The sequence below is a fragment of the Psammomys obesus genome, unplaced genomic scaffold (genome assembly GCF_907164565.1).
Source record: "Psammomys obesus unplaced genomic scaffold, mPsaObe1.curated_primary_1811, whole genome shotgun sequence".
Classification (NCBI taxonomy): Eukaryota; Metazoa; Chordata; class Mammalia; order Rodentia; family Muridae; genus Psammomys; species Psammomys obesus.
This window is the reverse complement of record NW_026586589.1, coordinates 1031533-1052241: the sequence shown is the minus strand read 5'-3', so window position 1 is coordinate 1052241 and position 20709 is coordinate 1031533. Positions and strand designations below refer to the sequence as shown.

The window sequence follows — 20709 nt, the reverse complement described above, 5'->3', positions numbered from 1 at the left end:
ATCTATCTATCTATCTATCTATCTATCTATCTATCTATCTATCTATCTATTGAGACAGAGTCTTTCTATATAGCTTTGGTGGGCCTTGAACTTAACTACATAGATCAGGCTCTCCTTGAACTCACAGAGATTCTGCCTGCCTCTTGGGCTTTTCAGGGCTTCTCTTCTGGTTTCAGTCCTCTTACATGGTGGCTTACAGCTCCAAATGGGAGCCCACAAAGAAGCCAAGAAGGTGAGGCTGTGTCAGCTTTTATGAACTGCCCTCCGAAGTCACACTGTTTCCTACACCATTTGCTAAGATCAACCTTTTTCAAGAAGGAGATTACTAGATTCTAGTCCTTGAGAGGCATGTCAAAGGATTTGTGGAGTTGTTAGAAAGCCAGGGCTATCATATTAGCCATAAACAAAATAAAGAATTGACAACAGCACCTAAACAACAACAACAACAACAACAAAAACCCCAGTTGTAAATCTAATAAAAGACGTGCCAGGTTTTCCCACACAAAACATTGCTAAGAGAACTTGTAAAGAAACCTTAAATAAGTGGATATACCATGTTCATGGATAAAAATGATTCACACAGAAAACATCCACTTCTTCCAAACTGACATAAGGATTCAAGGTGGAAACAACAAAAATCCCAGCTGATTTTTATTAAAGTGCAAAGGTCAATACCCAAGGAAGCCCTAAAGAACGAACTGGGTGGGTTTATTCAGTGCGACATTAAGGTTGATTACAAGGCTGGAGCAATCTAGCGGGGCTAATGGCACCAGGAAAGAAAGGCAAACAGGACAGAGGACGCAGAAGCCATCTATGTGCATAGGAAATATTTGAGTTGTGATAAAGTAACACAGAGAAGAGAGAGAGTGTGTGTTACCCTGAATATTGCTAGGCTACTTGGGTACCCAGATCTGGGAGAGGAAAAAGAAAAAAAGAAAGAAAGAAAAAGGAGAGAGCCTGGGGAAATTCCTTTTTTGATAAGGCCAAGCCTGGTGTTTCTAGAAACAATGACTGAAGTTTATTTAGAAGTTGTTTCCTCTCTGGGCTGTAATTTCCCTCTGTTGTTTTCTAACCTTCACTGAAAGACCAGTTCCCACACTGATCTTGAGGTGCCTGGATTTCATGGTTATGGTGGTTCGTGCTCCTGGCCAGGACCAGCAGAGTCCAAGAAGCAGTTTGGAGATAAGATAGTTCCAAGCTGTTTTCTAAGCCGGCAACAGGCTCAAGCGGTTTCCAGTTGTCCTTCCTAGACAGACCTGGAAAATGTTCCGGAACCGGAACCCAGGAACTGGATGGGGGTGGGGTGATTAGAAGCCAAGGAGTAGAAGATAGACCCTGACAGGTATTGTGGCTAGCAAGTGTCTGAGGAGTAAGGGTGCTGATTTGCCCTGCTTCTCTGGTGTCCAGAAAGCTTTGGGTGATGGCCAAGTGTACCAGGTTTCTGACCCTTCCCGACCTTACCACTAAAGAGGCAGGGGTTTTCCTCTGTCTCTATCCAAGTGCTTTCCAATAATGCTGCGAGTCCCTGCCTCAATTTTTCCATACATAAAATTAACCCTTTTGCACTTTGGTCCCCTGGCCCTCTCTGAATAACTCAGATCAGTCTGAGGTGTGTGTGTTGGGGGTGGGGTGTGGAGGTTTGAGATCCGTGTGAGTCAAGGGGCCCAGTCCGACAGGTAAGACAGCACCCATCTCCAGATGGGTGTTCCTACAACCACTTCCTACTGCCCCCCGTGTCCGGTGGGGATTGGCACTGCCCCCAGTATTCAGGGCGGGGAATGTCCCATTCCTGGACAGGGGTGGCCTGGGAGTTTCTTTTTGCTCTCGCTCCTGGTGACAAAAGGCGGGACAGGAAAGGTCCCCTTGGACTGGGCAAGTAACTTCAGGGGCGGAGGACTGGGCGGGGACCAGGGCCACAGCCCAACCCTTACTGGGACCCGTGGGCCCCTCACCCACGGCGGCGCCCGAGGCGGGAACAATAGCGCCGGCGGGAGGGGCGGGGGAGGGCGTGGCTGGAGGGCGTGGCTCCCCCGCGGGCGCCGCCCCCGGCCCGCCCCCCGCGCTCGCACACCCGCTCGCATAGGGCTCCCACCGCTGCCGGCCCAGGCACTGCCCGCGGGAGCCGCCGCCGCCGCCGCCGCGCCCGCCATGGACGTCCGCCTGTATCCCTCGGCGCCCGCGGTAGGCGCGCGGCCCGGGGCCGAGCCGGCCGGCCTGGCACACCTGGACTACTACCACTGCGGCAAGGTAGGCGAGGGGGCCGAGCGTCCCGGGCTGGAGCGTGGAGGGGCGGCAGCAGTCACCTCGCGGCTGCGGCCGCGGCCCCTCCGGGACGCACACGGTGGGGCACGCACCCAACAGCTGCACCGACGGGCACGTGCCGCTCGCACCGCCGCCCTCGCGGTCACACACACACACACACGCGCCCCGAGTTGTAGATCGCAGGCAGAAGTCAGCCCGACCGACGACACAGCGACACCCTCGCCCACGCTCCGCGTTCATTCACAAGCCGAGCGCGCGGCGACTCTGTCTCCGTCACCCAGCCAGGCGGCACCACACACAGCCTCCGCCGTCCCACACAAGTCACGGTGCCAGTCGCCTCTCCCCAGCCGCGCGCGGCCCCTCGCCCACGTACACGAACATCCACACGCGCCACGCTTGCTGCGCTCGCTCCTGACGCGCTGTCACATCCAGTGACAGCCGGGGACAGCCACACAAAAGAAGTAGCTCCGACAGTCACAGCCCGCACTCAGAACGACCCACAAGTGCACGCACACGGTCCGCGGGGATCCACCCCTCGGATGAGAAGCTACAAATCGCCTAGACGGCCAGCCGGTCACACCCGGGGAACGCACGGGCTCCGGCACCCTCCGCTCCCCGCCCCCACCCCTCGGTGGTCCGTATACTCGGCGCGTCGGGGGTTTCAACTCCTCGGGGTTCCGAGCGTTAATTGGGTCCTTTAGTAATTGCTCCTAGCTGCCCCGGGGCGTCCCGGATTCTAGGCTGGTGGCGTCCAATCAAGGCCTGTCCTTTCCCGGGATGGGGGGGGTGGTGCTGGCGTCCCTCAAGGCTGGGGCTGCAACGAGGGGGTACCTCACCCACCCCGCACCCCGTTTTCCTAGGCTCTCTGTCCTCAACTCCAGCCAGGACCTCCCCCCCTCCCCCGGAGCGTGGCGCCCGCCCGAGGCTGTGCCGAGACGGGAGGCGTCGGACCCCGGCGGGCACGGCCAGGGGCAGTTGCGCGGCCCCGACTCCTCTCCCCTCGCGGGGAAGGGAACTTTGAAACTTAGTTGGGACGGCAGATGGTCGGTGCCTCCCCGGGTCTGTGCGTCGGTCGCGGTCAGGCCGGAGCCGAGCGCGGCTTTTCGTCACTCGGAGCCCGGATTGAACAGCGCGCGTGGGTCTCCGGGCGGTCGGGGCGCAGACGCGCGGGGCTCCGCGGCGCTGCGTGGTGAGTGCGCGTCGGGTGGCTGGACCCGTGACCCTCTGGGGCGGGGGGGAGTCTGTCCCCCTCCCCACAGGCTGTCCGCCCGGGCCCCAGGCTGCGGGGATGCTGCTGGGGCCGAGCGTCCGGCCGATCGCTGGGCCTCCGGGGCTGGGCCTCCGCAAGTGTGTCCTCAGGCCCTAAGGGAGCGGGCGCCGCCGGGAGCCCTCCGCGGCTCGCCCTGGTCCCCGGAGGCGCCGGGCCGTGCAGGCGGGGGAGTCCCGGGACGTAGGTGGGAGGCACGCATCTCCTGGTGGGGAGAGCGGATTATCTTTTGTGCGCTGAGCCGCAAAGTTGGAAGCCTGAGAGGGGGATGGTGCCTTGGGGAGAAGGCGGTTCTGGAGCCGCCTTCCAGTGTGATGGTGGGAAAATAGATTTAAAACGCCGAGCGGAGTTTTCCGGGGAGCTGAAGGACGAAGCCGCGGGTCCTCTTCTGCCCTTGGCTTTGTTACGTTTGAAATACCAAACGGGCTAGACGGGGTTCGCCCTCTGGTCTGGAGGCCGCGGTGGAGATTGAGGTTGGGGATGTGTGCCTTGAAGTCTGGGTGCCCAGGCTTGGGGGTGGGGCGGGGCGGGGGAGGTAGGGATTAACTGGAAGAGGTCTTTCGGAGGTGATGTGTCTGCAGACCCCACCGGGGTGGGCCCAGACCATCTCTTGGCTGCCACCCTTGGGAAGCAGGGCTCTGTCAGCTGCCCACCCCCACCCCAGCGCGCTTTATTCTGAAGCTCTAGAAAGCTCTGACTCAGCACCAGAACCTCCGAGGTCGCAACCTGCTGGGGAGGGCGCAGAAGTGGAGATTTTGGGGTTCTCTCTACGCTCTAGGACCTTGGCCTGTAGCTGGGGAAGTTTTGAGGCTAGTGGGCTGGGACCGGCCACTGGAATGTTTGAAGGAAGGTGTGAGCGTGTGCTCAGATGTGAGACCTGCCGTTCAGCCCTTCAGGCTGGGGTGATGGGGGCACCTGGCTCAGCTTGGAGCCAGAGGCCTGGCAGATTTCGCAGTGGGTTGTGGTCTTCCGTGCTGGTTCTTGGGGTTCACTGTGACCAGGAACTCCTCCTCCCCTCCCCCGGACATCAGAAACTGATGGTTGTGGAATGGAAGAAAATGTCCAGGCTTCAAGCTCTCTTACAGCGGCTCACTCTCCGGAGTTGGAGGGTAATCCAAGACCTGAGGTGTGGTAATAGCCACCCTGGGGCTGCGTGTGTGTGTGTGTGTGTGTGTGTGTGTGTGTGTGTGTGTGTGTATGCCCGCGCGCTTGTGTTGGGAGGTGGTGTAGAATGGGTTACGGAGCCAGCACACAGCCCACACACTGGGGGCCCTGTTCCTGTAGCCAGGACAAGAGGCTTGTCTCTCAAGCGTTTGCCCAAACGATGTCAGACAACCGTGGGGGCAGCTGACCTGGAAGGGCCCTTGGCGACGGTCCCCTTGGCGACCATCCCCTTGGCGACTGTCCCCTTAGCAATCCTCCACATAGAGATTCCCAGCCCCTTTAAATCAAAGCACTAGCTGTGCTTTTGGTGGGTTTTGTTGGAGAAGACACACAATGATAACAAGCCGTTGTGGCTTCATCTCAGCTTCCACATACTTTTGTAATCTATTAAGCAACATTAGCATGCTCTAGAAAACTCGCTTACTGGATACAAGGCAAGCGTGTTACTTTTGACATGTGGCAACAGGGCTTGGCTCCCGGCTTCTGGCGTTGAGGATCTGGCATCTCACGAAGGGAACTATTGATCTCCTCTTTGCTTCATAGAAGGCCAGACTGAGTCACAGAGCAGCGTACGGAGGGTTACAGAGCAGGTGAAAGGAACAGTGTGGTTGAATCTAAGTTTCTCAATTTACAGCAGGACAGTAGTCTGGCCTCTTTGTGAATCTCTGTCACAGTCTGGGGACTGGGGACCTATGTTCCCTCCACAGAGGTTTGGATTCCTTCCCTTTAGATTTTGGAAGGCACTTCACCGGTCTGGGAGCTCCCAACTCAGCTAAGGCATGCCGGTGCCAGTTGGTCACTGGGTGAATCTGGCTTCATAGCTCCGTATGTGGCTTTGTGAATTAGAGAAAATGATTCCTAGCATGTGTGGAAGTCAGAGGACAAGTTGAGGCTCTTGGCTTCCACTGTGTGGGTCCTGGCATCTAAGCATCTAGGCATCTAGGTTTGGCCCTGAGCCACCTCTGGGGTCTCTAGCTCTTTGTTAATATCGAGGATGACGTCCTATAAGGAGATGTAAATGAGCTTTGGCGGATATAAGCACCCATGTATCCACCAATCCAGTCTAGGCAGAGAATACTTCCATTACCCCAGAAAGCTCCTTGGTGCCCTTCCCAGCCAGCGCCCCATCCCCTGTCCCAGTGGCAACTTCTCACCTGATTTCCACGGTTTGTTTCAGTTTGATTTAGGATGATTAACTCTATTCAAGGCTTAGAATTTCATATGCAGCATAGGCATTTTGAGTATGGCCTCCTCTTTGTTCAGTCTTTCAGAGTCCTCGGTTGCGTGAGTGTTCGTGTAGAATGTTCCACTTTGTTGTTGAGTGACATTGCATTTTGTGAAGAAAGCACAATTGGTTACTTCACCTGCTGATGGGCATTTGGGTTTGTTTCCAGTCTGGGGGAAATCGTAAACAAAGCTGCCACGAGTGTGCTTCTACAAGACTTTTTGTGGGAAGAACAAATTATCTAATATCACTGAGCCTTGGCATCCTTTAAATTTTTTTAAGATTTATTTATTTTTGTTTTGTGTGTATGGTTGTGCAGCACCCATGGAGGCCAGAAGAGGGCATCATATCCCTCTGGAACTGGAGTTACAGGTAGTTGTGAGCCACCTTGTGGGTGATGGAATTCAAACCTGGGTCCTTTAGAAAAGCAGTGAGCGCTTCAGCCCCACCCCACCCCGCCCCTACCGTGTGTCCTGTGTGTCCTCTGGAGGACGTTGCCTACTTCTGAAATTCAGGATACAGGAGTGAGGGATGCAGGCTAGGATAGTTCTTGGCATAAACCAGCTATTGATTAGTTGGTGGTGGAATCAACCACTTGCTACCTATATCAGCAAGAGATTTAACCTCTCTGCTCTAAACATCCTTTATTCTTGTTTGATAAGCCCTAAAGGCCAACCTGGGCACCACTCCCTGTGGAGCGCTCTGTGACCAGCAGTCTTCTCTGTTTCTCCAGGCTCTCCCAGTAACTGACTGGTACTGTGTGCGAGGTGGCATGCTCTATCATCTGTTACTTAATCAACAAATATTTATTGATCACTGCTAGAAAAATAAGTTCTGCTAGAACTTTGCTAGGTAGCCAACGCTATGGTTATGAACAAAGCAGACTCAAATTATTGCTCTCAAAGCGTATCTATCGATTCATTTTTATCTATCTACCTACCTATCTATCTATCTATCTGTCTGTTTTCTTGTCTGTTTATGGGTAAAATATAGATTATTATGGTTAATGTCTCTCAATACTCTCTGGATATGAAGTAGGGAAGAGAGTTAAGATGAGCCAAGGCCTGGTACTGATTTGCAGTTGTGTGCATGCCTCTCTGTGTGTGTGTGTGTGTGTGTATGTTTTGCCCTGTGCATGCTAGAGGTTGACAATGGGTGTTGTCATAGCTAGGGTTAGTTTTTTTCAGTGTTATACAAATTTAGATCTCAGAAGAAGGAGTTTCAATTGAGGAATTGGTTCCATGAGATTGGCCTGTGGGCATGTCTGCTGGACATTTTCTTGATTGCTGATTGACTTGGGAGGGCCCAGCCCACTGTGGGTGGTGTCATCTCTGGGCAGGTGGTTCTGGGGCATGCGTGTAAGAAAGCTTGCTGAGCAAGCCAGCTGGAAAAGAGCCAGTAAGCACCATTCCTCCATGGTTTCTGCTTCAGTTCCTGCCCCTGCCTCCCTCAAATGATGGACTCTAAACTGTAAACTAAATAAACCCCTTCCTTCTCAAATTGGTTTTGATCATGGGGTTCCCCACAGCAACAGGAAGCAAAAGTGAACAGGGGTGTTTATAACTATTAAGGCCAGTTTCTCACTGAACCTGGAACTCACCACGTTGGCTCGACTGGCTGGCCAGCAATCTTCCAGGACCTACCTGTCTCCACCCCACCAGCACTGGGTTATAGACATGCGCCTCCATTCCTGGCTTTCACTGGGTTCTGGGGCCAGTGAAACTCGGGCCCTCATGCTTATGCTCCAAGCGCTTTAAACACTGAGCCATCCCCCCACCCCCAGTCTGTTTTGCAAGTTTAAAGTGAGAGGCTGATGACAGACCTCTGACACTTTGAAAATGTATCTACATAGTAAGAGTCACTTGATATGTTTTTTTCCAAAGCTTTATTATTTTTATTTATGTGTATGTCTTCATGCGTGTATGCACATGTGTGTACAGATGTCTGTGGAGGACAGAAGAGAGTGTTGGGTCTTCTGGGCTAGAGCTGCAGGCGGTGTGGGTGCTGGGAAGGGAACTCCGGTTTTCTATGAGAGCGTCGAGAGATTGTAACTACAGACAGATCTGCAGCCTCTGATCTCACAAGTTTTGGAAAGCAGTTTCCTGGGCCACACTCTCAGGGATTTTAATTTGTTTGGTCGTGTGTGTGTGTGTGTGTGTGTGTGTGTGTGTGTGTGTGTGTTATACCCTGAGAATTTCCACATCCAGTGAGTCCCTATGTAACACATAACAGCTGGTCACATGTTACAGGCCACAGTTTGCATAGTGGCGGCTTGGTTGCTGTACAGATTTGTGTGGGCTCCTGGCAGGCAGGAACCATGCCCAGCACTTGGCACCGTGCCTTCTCATAATGGTTTAGTAAGTTAAGTGGTAGTGGGTAAATTATTTTGCTCTCCACCCACACAGCTCTGGGCACAGCATCGGGTAAGTAAGGGACTAGGAAAAGTGTGATTACTGAATGGCTGGAGGCTCCCTTTGGCAAAACCCACGAAGTGGAGGTTGCTGTTACTTCTTATCCTGGTTATGGGGCATCTAAGGCCTTTACAGCATCCATGGTGGGGGTGAGATTTGCATGGCTTCCTTTTGCTGGGGGCGGGGGAGTTGGTGAGTTCTATGGGAGGAGCCCTGGATTGGCTGGAATTAAAGGGCTCTGCCGGGAGGCAAGGATCTCTCCTGGAAGCTTTCTTTCTTTCTTTCTCTCTCTCTTTCTTTACTTTATTCACTTTACATCCTGATTGCAGCCCTCTCCTTCCTCTCCTTCTGCTCCTACCCTCCCACCTTCTTCCCCCTTTACCTCTTTCTTTCTCCTCAGAAAAAGGGACACCTCTCCTTACCAGCCCACCCTAGCACATCAAGTAGCACCAGGACTAAGGGCATCCTCTTCCACTGAGGCCAGAAAAGGCAGCCCAGCTAGGGGAATTTGATCCACAAGGAGGCAACAGAGTCCATGTCAGAGACAGCCCCTTCTCCACTAGCTAGGGGACCCACAGGAAGACCAAGCTGCTCATCAGCAACACATGTGCAGGGGCCCAGATTCCGTCCATGAATGCTCTTTGGTTGGTACTTCAGTTTCTGTAAGCCCGCGTGGGCTGGGAAGCTCTTTACTTCCTGCCTTATTTAGAGTGTTTTATTCTGTGAAGAGACACCATGACCACAGCGACTCTTATAAAGAAAAATATTTAATTGGAGCTGGCTTACAGTTCAGAAGTTTAGTCCGTGATTTTCATGAAGGGAGCATGGTGGCATGCAGGCAGACATGGAGAAGAAACTGAGACCTCTATATCTTGATCCGCAGGCAGCAGGAGACTGTGAGCCACATTGGGTGTATCTTGAGCATCTGAGACCTCAAAGCCTGCTCCCACAGTGACACACTTCCTCAACAAAGTCGCACCTACTACAATAAGGCCTCCTAATAGTGCTACTTCCTATGAGGCAAGCATTCGAACACACGAGTCTATGGGGCTATTCCTATTTAAAACACCACACTTCCCATCTGCTCTTGAGTCCTGCCTGTCCGGAGGGTCCTCCCAGGGTCACACTTTTGTACATCAAAAGCAGCAGCCCAGGCCTGCCACTGCTCACTTCAGTCTCCCAAGTGACTTTGAACATGTTGTTAGTTCCCTGGGTTTCTGCTCCCCTGTGTACAAAGGAGAACCAAATCAGTGACCATTGTCCCTTCAGGACAGTTGGGTGTGAGATGAATGGCTGGGGTGTCTTTTGTAATTGTGGTGCGTGGAAGGATCCTCCACAGTGGGTAGTGATAATGCTTTTCATTGCTATAACAAAATACCCGAGGCAGGCTAACTAAAGAGGTTATTATGGGTTTCAGGCCAGCCTCAGCTACATAAAGAAATTCTGTCTCAATAATAAATAAATAAACTGGAAGCTAAAAGATAGGAGAGAGAGAGAGAGAACACAGAAGGCCTGTGTTCTCTGGCCTTTTGGCCTCCAAGACTATAGGCTAAATCTACCTTTCTCTCTCTCTCTCTCTGAATGCCGCCTCTTGGCTGCCTCACCTTATGGCAAAGACACTAATGACAGGAGCAGGTGTGGGAACAGATAGTGATTGGTTCCACTTCAGACCAGAACCACAGGGCTGGGAGAGGCAGGACTTGCTGCTGTGAGAACATCCCTCTCCTGAGGCTCCTAGAGACCAGCGGCTCAGCTACAGTGACAAACTCCCACTGGTCCTTTTGAAAGAGTTTTAAGATGTTGTCCCTGTGGTCAGGGAGAACTCTTGTGCTCCAGAGTGGGCTTGGCAGATAGGTGCTCAGCAGACATTTACTCTTGACGTGAATGAATGAATGAGTGAATGAATGAATGAATGAACGAACGAACGAATGAACCAATGTGGTGCTGCCCAGTTGTCCCCTGTGCTAGAGGAACTTGGCCTCAAAACCTGAAGACTGTGGTGAGTACCTGGAGTCTAGGCAGGGCCAGGACCAAGAGTCTTTGTGCAGCGGGGTCCATCGCTGTCCCATGCGGCACTGGGGTCAGTGTCTAGTAGGTAGGGCAGCCAGCAGCAATGGAGCGCCTGGGTCTGTGCACAGTGCACAGGTTCCCACATATCCTCGGTTGTGTAGGTGCTGTCATCTCTTTGGGTCATCTCTTTCCCTTCCTTGGTTTCGTAGAGTCCGGGGATTGATGTTGAGTGTAAGTCAGCTGTGGAACGCAGCAGACCTGTGATTAGGTGCTGCTCTCACCATCAGGAGCACAGGTAAGTTATTCAGTGGTCTGGCAGTCCTTTCCTCTGACAAATGACAAATCAGCATCTCCCCCCTGGAGGAGGGTCGGAGGTCACAGCGTTCAGGACAGCAAGACTCACGTTCATCTCCATTTGCTAAGAATAGGGCACTGGAGTTCAAATGTTAGTGATGGATCAGCTCTTGGGCCCCGCCCCCCAGAGGGTGGGGCCTGGCTTTCCTAACAGCATCTATTTCCTTCTGAAGGTGGTGGAGAGAACAAGGGGGCTGCAGATGCCTGGAGCTTTCATTGGCTTGGCCTGGTGACCTTGGGCACGCAGCTTAGCCACCCCAGGCCTGTTTTCTTGCATGCACAAGGGGCTATGGTATGAGGTGCTCAACTCCATGATGAAACAGACACTAGTGTCCACCACTCCAAGCTACAAAGGGTCAGGTCTGGGTCCACACGCTGTCGCACCAGCAGTCTTCCTTAGAAGGACCATGCTCACGCACTGCCATGCCTACAGCTGATAGCGTGCAGGGGTGCAGGCTTAGCAAACCCCTCCTTACCAGGAGCAGCTCAAGCTCCAGGGTGCTGAGTGTCCTTCAGGTCTATGATCAACTTCTTTCTATGCCCAAGCATGTGCCCCTGTCCCTTTACACCCCCAATCACTCCTCAGCACAATCTTCCATGGGCGACTCTCTAATCCAGATTACGCTTTCATGAAACCCATGTAAACCCAAGGTGAAGGAGAGTCCTTAGAACCTGCCAGGGACTTTCAGGAGGCCACCTGACTGTCCAGGTCAGAGGTCTGTACTCCAGGTCTACAAGACATCCCCGTGTCCTCAGCAGACCTGCTTTTCTCCCCAGGCTCTAGGCTAGTACTGAATGGCCCCCTCCTGTCAGCTCCCTGACCAGCAAGATTGGCGCCACCTTCTTGTCAGCAGTACAAGCTTCCAGTTGCCTCCCAGGTTTACTACCTCAGCAACTTGAGATGGAGCCTGGTGGGTGATCCTTGAGAGTCACGGGGCCAGTCCTTGAGAGGCAGAAAGCTCCTGGCACATGGGAGAAGCCAGACATAAAGCCATTGAGCTTTCCCACCATCACAAGACCAAGGAACCATTGTGGTAACTGGTCTGAAGTTTGGAAAGTGAAGCCTCAGTCCCTCTACACCCATCCCTGCTCAAAACCAAGCAAGCTGAGGCACAGCATGTGGGCGCCTTGCTCCCCGAAGGCAGACCTCACCATCGGAGTTACCAGATCCCCTGAGGTGCTTTCGCCTCTGCCTGGAACAGCCTCCCACCACTGTGCATGCCTCCACTCAGCTCACCTTCCATTGAAGATTTGGCCATGTGACATCTCCCAAAGGCCAACCACTGTCACTGCCCCTGCCAATACTCTTGGTCTATGTTTTTGAGTCAGTAGGTCTCAGATCCACGTGGTCTTTTATCTGACAAACAACTTTCCCATGGAGCCACTGAGCACTCAGGATTGGGCTGAATTCCCAGCACCAGGCACACAGTAGGCACTCTATAAAAACCCATTGTATACCTGAGAAACCCAGCAGTAAGCCCTGCAAAACCACAATCTTCCTGCTCACTCTAGAAGGCACCGGAAATCCCAGTCGCACCGTAGCAAGTTTTAAGCATCAAGGTAATTGATCAAAATTTATCACCCTGTGCCACGCAACATCTTCTCACTAAGATATAAAATTACCATTTACCATGACTCATTAAGTTAATAATTACCGACCATATGTTTTTATTGCTTCTCCCAAGCCAAGGTGATAAATCACCCTGTAGGTTTGGGTCTGTGTAAATACAATGACTGCCAACTGTGCAGATACGGGATTTACAGACAGGAACACACAGGATTGGAACATTGCACTGAAAACAGCCCCACCATCCTGCCAGCCCCTCCTCGTGTCTTTTGAGTTCCCAGGCCGGTGCTTTTCCACTAGGGCACAGTTTGAGAACATTCCCGGTTGTCGCAGCTTTTGGGAGGGGGTGCTCTGGCGTCTAACAGGTGGGGGTCAGGGGTCAGGGGTCAGTGTGTGATTGGCTCCAACATGCCAGCTGTGCTGGGGTAGGGACACGGTGTTCTGGGCCAGCGGTGACTTCCACCATGCCTGCTGTTTTCATCTGTGGTCCATTCTACCATGTATGTTATTTTTCACCTGAGCATCACAGCAAAAATCTAAGGCATTGCTGTCTTTATTTGTAGGTGGGGGCCAAGCCAGTGACCAAAGTTTGGGTTGATGGATCCCTTCATTTGCCCTGTTCCCAGCCTCCGCTGTCTCCCTTGGGGCTTTATAGGGTTTGGTTAGGATAGCTAACCAGGGGCTGTGGGTGGGGATACATGTTCCTTAGTGCTCCTAGGCTGTGTTGTCAGTCTTTGGTTTCTTGATTTCCAGCTGGGTCTCAGTGTTTCTGCTGGCTGTCCCCTTCCTGCTGCTTTCTGGGCTCTCACGGATCGCATTCTCCCATATACAGATCTGTATCTGAATTATGGATATATATGCATTATGATACATATGCATTATATATATGCATTTATCTCTACTTACAGATAGGTTAAGGTAGGTAGAGTAGGTTGTGTGTGTGTGTGTGTGTGTGTGTGTGTGTGTGTGTGTGTGTGTGTGAATCTGTTGAGGTTTAGAAGCAAGGGGAGAAGGTGAACGTATGTTTAGGAGCTGCCTGATGCACCTGGTTCCTGCTTAGTGAGTTTTGTTTGAAATTTTTCGGTATTTTTATGGGGGGGGGGGAAGTAGGGTAGAAAGAAACACAGATGACCCTTTGCCATTTACAGGTGGGGACTGGCCCAGATGGCTAGAATGCCACAGGTGGCAGGGAACCTGGGCTTTGTCCTTATCTTTGTGGGTGGCTTCTGCGTGCGTGTTCATGTCTCTGTGTGTATGCATATGCGCATGCGCGTGGGTGGGTGTGGGCCCACTATGTGCATGTACCTTTGCGTGGGTGTGCAGGAGCTTCTGTGCAGCTTGCCTCTTGCTTTTCCTGTTGTAGGACTTTCTTCCTCTACTAGGGCTCTGGCATCTCCAGCCGGGCCTCCCACCTCAGGTCTCAACCTCAGGCCTTACTTGCCAATAGGTCGCCTCCACCTTATAGCTAATGAGAGCGTGCTTATCTCGAAGTTAGGCTTCGTTTTCAGAATGATTCAGAAACTTGTTGGAAACGATCCTGATTCCATAGTTAACCTCAGGTCAGTCTCATGCATACATCTTATTGCTGCGCTGTGCTGTGTTTCGGCTGGACCTGGACTTTCCGGAGAGGGAGGTAGGCCCTTGGCTTCAGAGCTTGCTTGTTCATTCTGCAAACCTTTCCTGATGGCTCCATGGGTGGTTTCAGGAGCCCCTGTCCTTCCTTGGCTCTCTCCACCCACCTGAGAGGTAAGTTAACTTTCGGTGTGAAGCCGGGATGTGGCTCACAGGTGCCTGGGTTCACATCTTGGCGACCTCGATGCTGGGTGACCTCGAACCCATTTCTCAGCCTCCCTGAGCCCCATTTTTCTAATACCACACTCACACCTCCCGTTGGTGTTGAGATCTCTGAGAGATCAGATTGGCTGCTTTCTAGCTCATTTCTACTGCTTGGGGCTGATCAGGCCACGTGGCCCTTGGGAGAGCTGCCAGTATCACCTCCATCTAGGAGTTTACATCTTTGATAGAGCATACGAGAAGCCTGCTTTTCGCTGCAGTTCCCCCTAGGTTGACTGCTCTTGGAGTCAGTCACACATTCAGACTTAGCATACAAGACTAACTCAGACGGGACCGCTGGCACTCGTGTCCTGGAAGCATTTGGGATGGGAACCGCAGTCTCTTCCTCTCCATGGTGTGTCCTTGCAGCTGTCTGTCCGTGCAGGGTCCCAGAGATAGCAGGACCAAAATCTCTTCCCTGGGCCATCTCCTCCATCTGGGTTTCAGTCCATGCAGTACAGAGGAACAAGCACATCATGGCGGGTGGTTTGGGAGCCACTTGGTCCTCAAAGCCAGTTCTCTGCGGCAGCCAGAAATGTCTCCTTAGCTGCCGGGGTCCCCACAGGGGACATTGTAGTGCAAATGTCACTATGCTCGGGAAATCCCAAGTATGGCTGCTTTATAGTCATCATTTGTAGATAGTTCCTCCCTGTCTAGGTGAAAGTCATCAGTCAAGGTATATATGTATGTATGTTTGTATGTATATGTATTACCATAGAGCATGTTGACTGAGAATGTGCCGGTAGCATCTTGCCTCTAACAGGTTTGCAGCCAATTCACAAGATAGGTGTCTTTCACAGCAGGAGGTGGCTGGCTGGTCCCTTTAACTGTGTTTGCTGAATCATTAATCCAAGAGTGTGTATGTGTGTGTGTGTGTGTCCATACAAGTATGCATATGTGTGTGAGTTCATAGCCACCTATGGGTGTGTGGGAGCCAGAGAACGACGCTGGATGTCTTTTCTGATGGTTCCTCACCTTATCTTTTGAGACAGGGACTCTCACTGAACCTAGGTCTAGACTTGCTGGCCAGAAAGTCTCAGGGGTCCCCTCTGCCTCCCCCTCCCCAATGCTGGGATTATGAGCATACCTGGCTCTTTACGTGGGTGCTAGGGATTGAACTCAGGTCCTTATGTTTGCATGGCAGGGGCTTTAACCACTGAGCCATCTCAGTTTCATTTGCTGGGGGGGAATGGAAGTCCTCAGATGCTTTATGCTACATTGTACACTGCACATTTTTTGGCTGAGCTCTATGAGACATACATGCACATAAACACACGTGAATATACCAGACACACATAAATAGCATACCTATGGACACACATACACACAAATGTATCACATACCTGAGAACCCAACATACATGCATACACATCAACAAATATACATGAGCACATACTACACACCTACGTACACGCATGCACAGACATAGACCAAGACATATGCTTTACCATACTCACCTGGAGTCACACCTGGCTGCAACACTTTGCAAGAGTCAGTGCACTGACCTCACTCATTCCATCCTCCAACACCCATATCCAGTGCACTGTGTCCACAGCTTTGTGTCAGGTGACAGGTACGTGTGTATGGTAAACATTATGTTATAACTCAGGAGACCATGGGATCCCCAGGCCAGGCCAGAGACAGATGGTGAGGGCTTCTCAGACCGAAGGAGGCCTGCCTGCTCTTGAAAGTGATCAGAGCCCGGACAGCCATTCCAAGTAGAAGGAACAGCACGTGTAAAAAGGCACAGAGCTGATGGAGGTGTCAGGGGACAAGGCTCGACACGGGAGCATTTGGAAAGCTCTTCATTATTTCCAGGCTTCGGTTTCCCCAGCTTCAAAATGGAAGTAGCAGTGTTTGCCTGTTTATGAAACTGACTAAGGTAAGAACTCAGGTCTAAGCACCTGGCGGAGCTGAGTTCCCTTTTCAAAGCTAGCTGCAGATGCCCGAGTGCCAGACTTTGATTTTCAACAAGAGCCGAACAATAGAGTTTCAGCATTGGTGTCACATTTCTGGGAGTCACTGTCTACCCTTTCAGATGGAGCCTCACAGTGGCAAACGGCCCTGGGTTGTGTCATCCAGGATCAGGGAAGTACTTTCTTTATGTCTTGCTTTTTTTTTTCCCCAACAGGGTTTTTCTATGTAGCCCTGGTTATCCTGGAACTCTCTGTGTAGACCAGGCTGGCCTTGAGATCACAGAGATCCACATCTCTTGATGTGATGTTAACAGTAAGCCACCGCCGTTCGTGTCCAGGGTCCCCGGGACAGTTTTCTCTCCAGTGATGGGCAGGCCCTGCTTGGTGTTCCTCCCACTTGCCCTGTTGCTTTTCTGAAAGGCGGCTGCCTCCTGCATTCCAGGCTGGGAACTTCAGCTCTCAAAGCAGTTTAGAGACGTTTTTCTGTCCAGTGACTGAATGTCTCGTGCTGGGAGGGCAGTGGAGCCTTCGTGGAGATCTTTCCGCCACAGAATCAGAGCCATCTATTCTCTGTGAGGAAGTGAGTTATGGCTCAGAGCCACAGGACCCTACACTTCGTCTTCTCAGCTATCTGCTTAAAACCTCCCCCTGAAGCCCTCTTTCAGCCTGTCAGTTCTCTTCTGGTCTAGCCACACTTTTCAGACCTCACTCCCAGCTACTTTGCATTCAGTCCCCAGCTCTGGCTCCAGGCTCTGTTCTGGGGACATGGTGAGCAGTCAGCCCTGCTATTGCCTCTATCCTATCCCTGCTGCCTGCTGGCCTTGTCTGCAGTGTTCCAGCCTGTCTCCTCACATGGAGATGGAGGCCTCACACGTCTCCTCCCTCTTGTGTCAGCTAGCCTCTTGTCATGCTCCGGTTCCTGACATGGTCACCCTCTTCTCCATCCTAGCCTCTAGTATATTTTGGGAGGGGGAGTGAGGGGTACACTATATCTGTGGAATTACTTGATTGTTTCCTGCCTGGAGAGTAAACTGTGAAAGCCAGTGAGACTGTGTTTATTCAAAGCAACACTTTGCACTTGCCATGTTGTTTGCTAGGTAGTGAGTGCTCAATGATAAGTTGTGGAAGGAAGAAAGGGGGGAAAGAGGCAGCTGTTTTCTAGAAATACTCCCATAATGCATCCAGGCTGTTTTCCAAGAGTTTTGTTATTTTCCGTCTGTGGGCCTTCCTTATCCTTTCTAGGAGAAGCCCTGCCTGGGACTTGAAAGTATTGAGAAATATAGATCTCCTTGTAGCATCCACTGGGGATGAAATCTCCAGCTGAGCCAGAGGGGAAAATGATGATGCCAGTCAGATGGGTTGAAGGTGGAAATTCTCAGCCTCTGGCTTTGAATTCATGTTTGACCTCCAAGGCAAGGGCCAGCAGACTCAGCCCCATCCCCCTGCCAAGGTGACCTTGGCTTTGCCAGGAAGGACGTGTCACTCCCTGTTGCTTGGGCTGGAGGATCTGGGGCATAGTCAGCCTGGCCTTCGGAGATAAGGGAATTTGTGTCTGGTGTGGAAACACTTCCGTTGAGCAAGCAAGACTTGTGGGTAGTCTCTGTCCTGAAAAGATGGCTCCCCCTCTCTTTATTGAGCTGCAAATCATGAACATGGTATTTCCGACCCAAAAGCACGGGGGCATCACCTGTTCCTAATCCACTGGAGTTTGCCATGTTCCTAACCCACACGTCACCTTCCGTGTTGTTTGATGCAGGGTCTCTGTTGTTTGCTACTGCTGGCCCGCAAGCTTTTGGGGATTCTCATATCTGTCTCCCATCTCACACCTTAGGAACACAGGGGTTGCAGACACACACTACTGTGCCCAGCCTTATACGGGTTCCGAGAATTCAAACTCAGGCCTACAGGCTTGCTTAGCAAGCGTTTACACCCGCCGAGCCATCTCTTTAAGCCCCTGGCACGCTGTTTCCAAAAGGGTTGACCATATCCACCAGCAGCAGGAGGAGCTGCCCGTTTTTATTGTACCCTTTGCACAGAGCTCATTATCTTCTGACGAACCCTCCATCGTGCAGATGCCTCCTGCCCAGTCTGCCTAACACGGAGACCCCGAGGTCTTTGTGATGTGGAATTATACGCCCTTCAATGCAGATTTCAGCAAAGAGCTGTGTTTGCCATTGTGGTCTGATCTGTTGTTTTTTAAATGCCTGGGGTAATATCCTCAATCAGAGGGCAAATAGAAGAAGGGAAGAGCGGTAATAAAAAATGAATTAGGGTGATTAGCAAAGGTGAGTGCTTCCCTCCTCAGGCGACTGGCAGGGTTGACGGAGCTCTGCAGGGTGGCTCCTGTCCAAACACGCAGCTGGATTACTGCAACCTCCAGGCTGGCCCTGGGGTCTGCTCTGCACATAGGATTCGGGTATTGCATTTAGTTCTGCAAAGGTCATGGGTACCCCTTGGAGGGGGCTCAACCCCAGGTGGGTTGGAACAGGGTCTCCAAAGAGGCATTACTTCCCCTGCCTCCATTTCCATCTCTGGCCCAGCTGAGGACCCTCTTCCTTTGGAGCAGAGACCCCTGTGGGCCCGGTCTCTGCAAGAAGGGAGCAAAGGCTTTAATTGACCTACAAAAACATAATGCTGCTGTGGGTTTCCTGAGAGCCAGGGTGCTCAGCGTACCCCAACAGGCCTTCGGTGGGTCTGTCCAGAAGGTTGGGCTGTGCCTCAAGAGAAGGGAGGATTCTGCATTGCATTGTAGAAGACACCAGAACTATCTAGTTCCTCTGTGGTTGAAAAGAAGCAGAGTCCTGGGGAGTGAGGAAGTTGTGTGGAAGGACAAGACACTTCCTCCTGGGTAGTGCTGGGATTTGCACCCATACAAGTCGAAAGGAACCATGTACATCCCTCAGCAGGTCTGGCTGATATTCATGTCAGTTCACAGTTCCCCACAGTGGAATGACAATGAGTCCCATGGTGGACATCGTGTTAAAATGCAGATTCAGATGCAGTAGGTAGGGTGGGTAGCCAGATTCTGTATTGGTCTAGAGGAGCGGTTCTCAACCTTCCTCATGCTGCGACCCCTTTAATACAGTTCCTCATGTCATGGAGACCCCTGACCATGAAGTCATTTCACTGTTACTTCATAACTGTAATTTTGGCACAGTTATGAATAGCAAATATCTGATACTTGACCTCAAAGGGATTGCAACCCATGGTTTGAGAACCATTGATCTAGAGGTTGCTGGAGAGCTTTGAGGTGTGTGTGTGAAATGTTGAAATGCCTAGAGTCAGAGGGAGAAGGAACTGGTGAGGAGAGTTTTCAGGAGAAGGGATGTGGCCTCAACTTGAGCCATACTGTGGCTTGACCCTCATGTGCTCCAAGAGATCTGCCAGTGTCCACAGCACTAGCGCTGAGGTCGCGGGTGTTGCTCCACCGTGTGCCTGGCTTTTCATATGGGTGCTCAGGTTCGAACTCAGGAGGTGCTCATGCTTACTATCTTACTGACTGCACTGTTTCCCAAGTCCCTCGACTGACTGGTTTTGTGCACATATGCAGAGCTTTTCATCCATGCAGAGGATCTGCGGAACGACTAGGACATGAGGCTGGAGAACTGTTTACCTGGGCAGGATGAGCCCCGGCTGCAGAGGGCTGGAGGCGGGCTGAGTTGCAAGGCAGTGGGCCTGAGTGTGGTTAGGGCTCCATCTGGAGACAGGTCAGGCTCAGGACCTGAGGACGGTGGGACTCATCAGAACATTTAAGTGGGAACGGTGGGTATTGAATCCCCTTTTCAGTATTTCCTTTGCAAGAGAATGGGTGGGCATGGCAAATGGAGAGAGACACATGCCACCATGAGGAGGACCAGATCCAGGGGGCCAATAAAGGGTGGTGATGGTCAGAGCACCTGCAGCATCTCTTCCGGTCTGGGCTCGAAACAGAGCGCCACAAGCGCAGAGCAGTCTCAGTCACTTCCCCGTGTGCAGCCCATTCAGTGGATGCTCGTGGCTCCTCAGCTCTTACGGGTGCTGACAGAGACATCACAATATTGTGAAATTAGACGCCTGGAGCTGACTTCATTAGCGGCTTACCTGGCGACGTAGCAGCCGCCTTAGCACCGACAGTTGGGTGTGACAGAGCTAAAATTGAACTTGGCAATTACCGCTCCTGAGAGGTTCTTGAGGCTGTGAAAGGAAATTTCCTTTGGAAATCAACCCTGATAATCACGGGGTTTAAAATTAGGCCATTACTATTAAGACTGTCAGCCGAGGCTTCATGAGCCGAGTGACAGGGGCGGGGACAGGGTTGGGCAGCCTGAGGTACCCTGGGCGCACCTGCTCTGGTCGTTCCCTTTTCAATTAGTTCCAGCGTCAGGGATCGCTGGCCGCTATTGTTTCCTGCAGGAATTGCGCCTTCTCCTGCCGCTGCTTCCTCAGCCTTGGTATTTTCTTCAGACCTGCAAGGGGCTTTCCTGAGTCTCTCTGTGGGACATGATCCAGGCAGGGCTCCACTCTGGATTTCTGCTCAGAGGAAAGAGTCAAGTGACATGGCTGAAGGCTCCTTAGCCCTTTATGGGATTGCTCCTGAAGTGCTGTCTCTGTCTCTGCCTCTCTCTCTCTCTCTCTCTCTCTCTCTCTTTCTCTCTCTCTCTCTCTCTCTCTCTCGTGTGTGTGTGTGTGTGTGTGTGTGTGTGTGTGTGTGTGTGTGTGTG

At 52.0% G+C, this 20709-nt stretch overlaps 1 protein-coding gene across 5 annotated transcripts in view; it reads left to right on the top strand.

Annotated features, from left to right (window-relative positions):
- The first annotated feature begins 2099 nt into the window (after positions 1–2099).
- Tox2 (TOX high mobility group box family member 2) overlaps positions 2100–20709 on the top strand; it is a 116594-nt gene continuing 97984 nt past the window's right edge. For 2 of the 5 annotated variants that reach the window (XM_055602407.1, XM_055602410.1), the window contains exon 1: positions 2100–2247. In XM_055602407.1, the coding sequence (XP_055458382.1) occupies positions 2149–2247 (99 nt within the window). In that variant the 5' untranslated portion in view covers positions 2100–2148. Of the gene's footprint in view, positions 2248–3222; positions 3452–4580; positions 4656–20709 lie in introns of those variants that run through there. The other 3 variants (XM_055602412.1, XM_055602411.1, XM_055602414.1) reach the window with 3 other exon arrangements.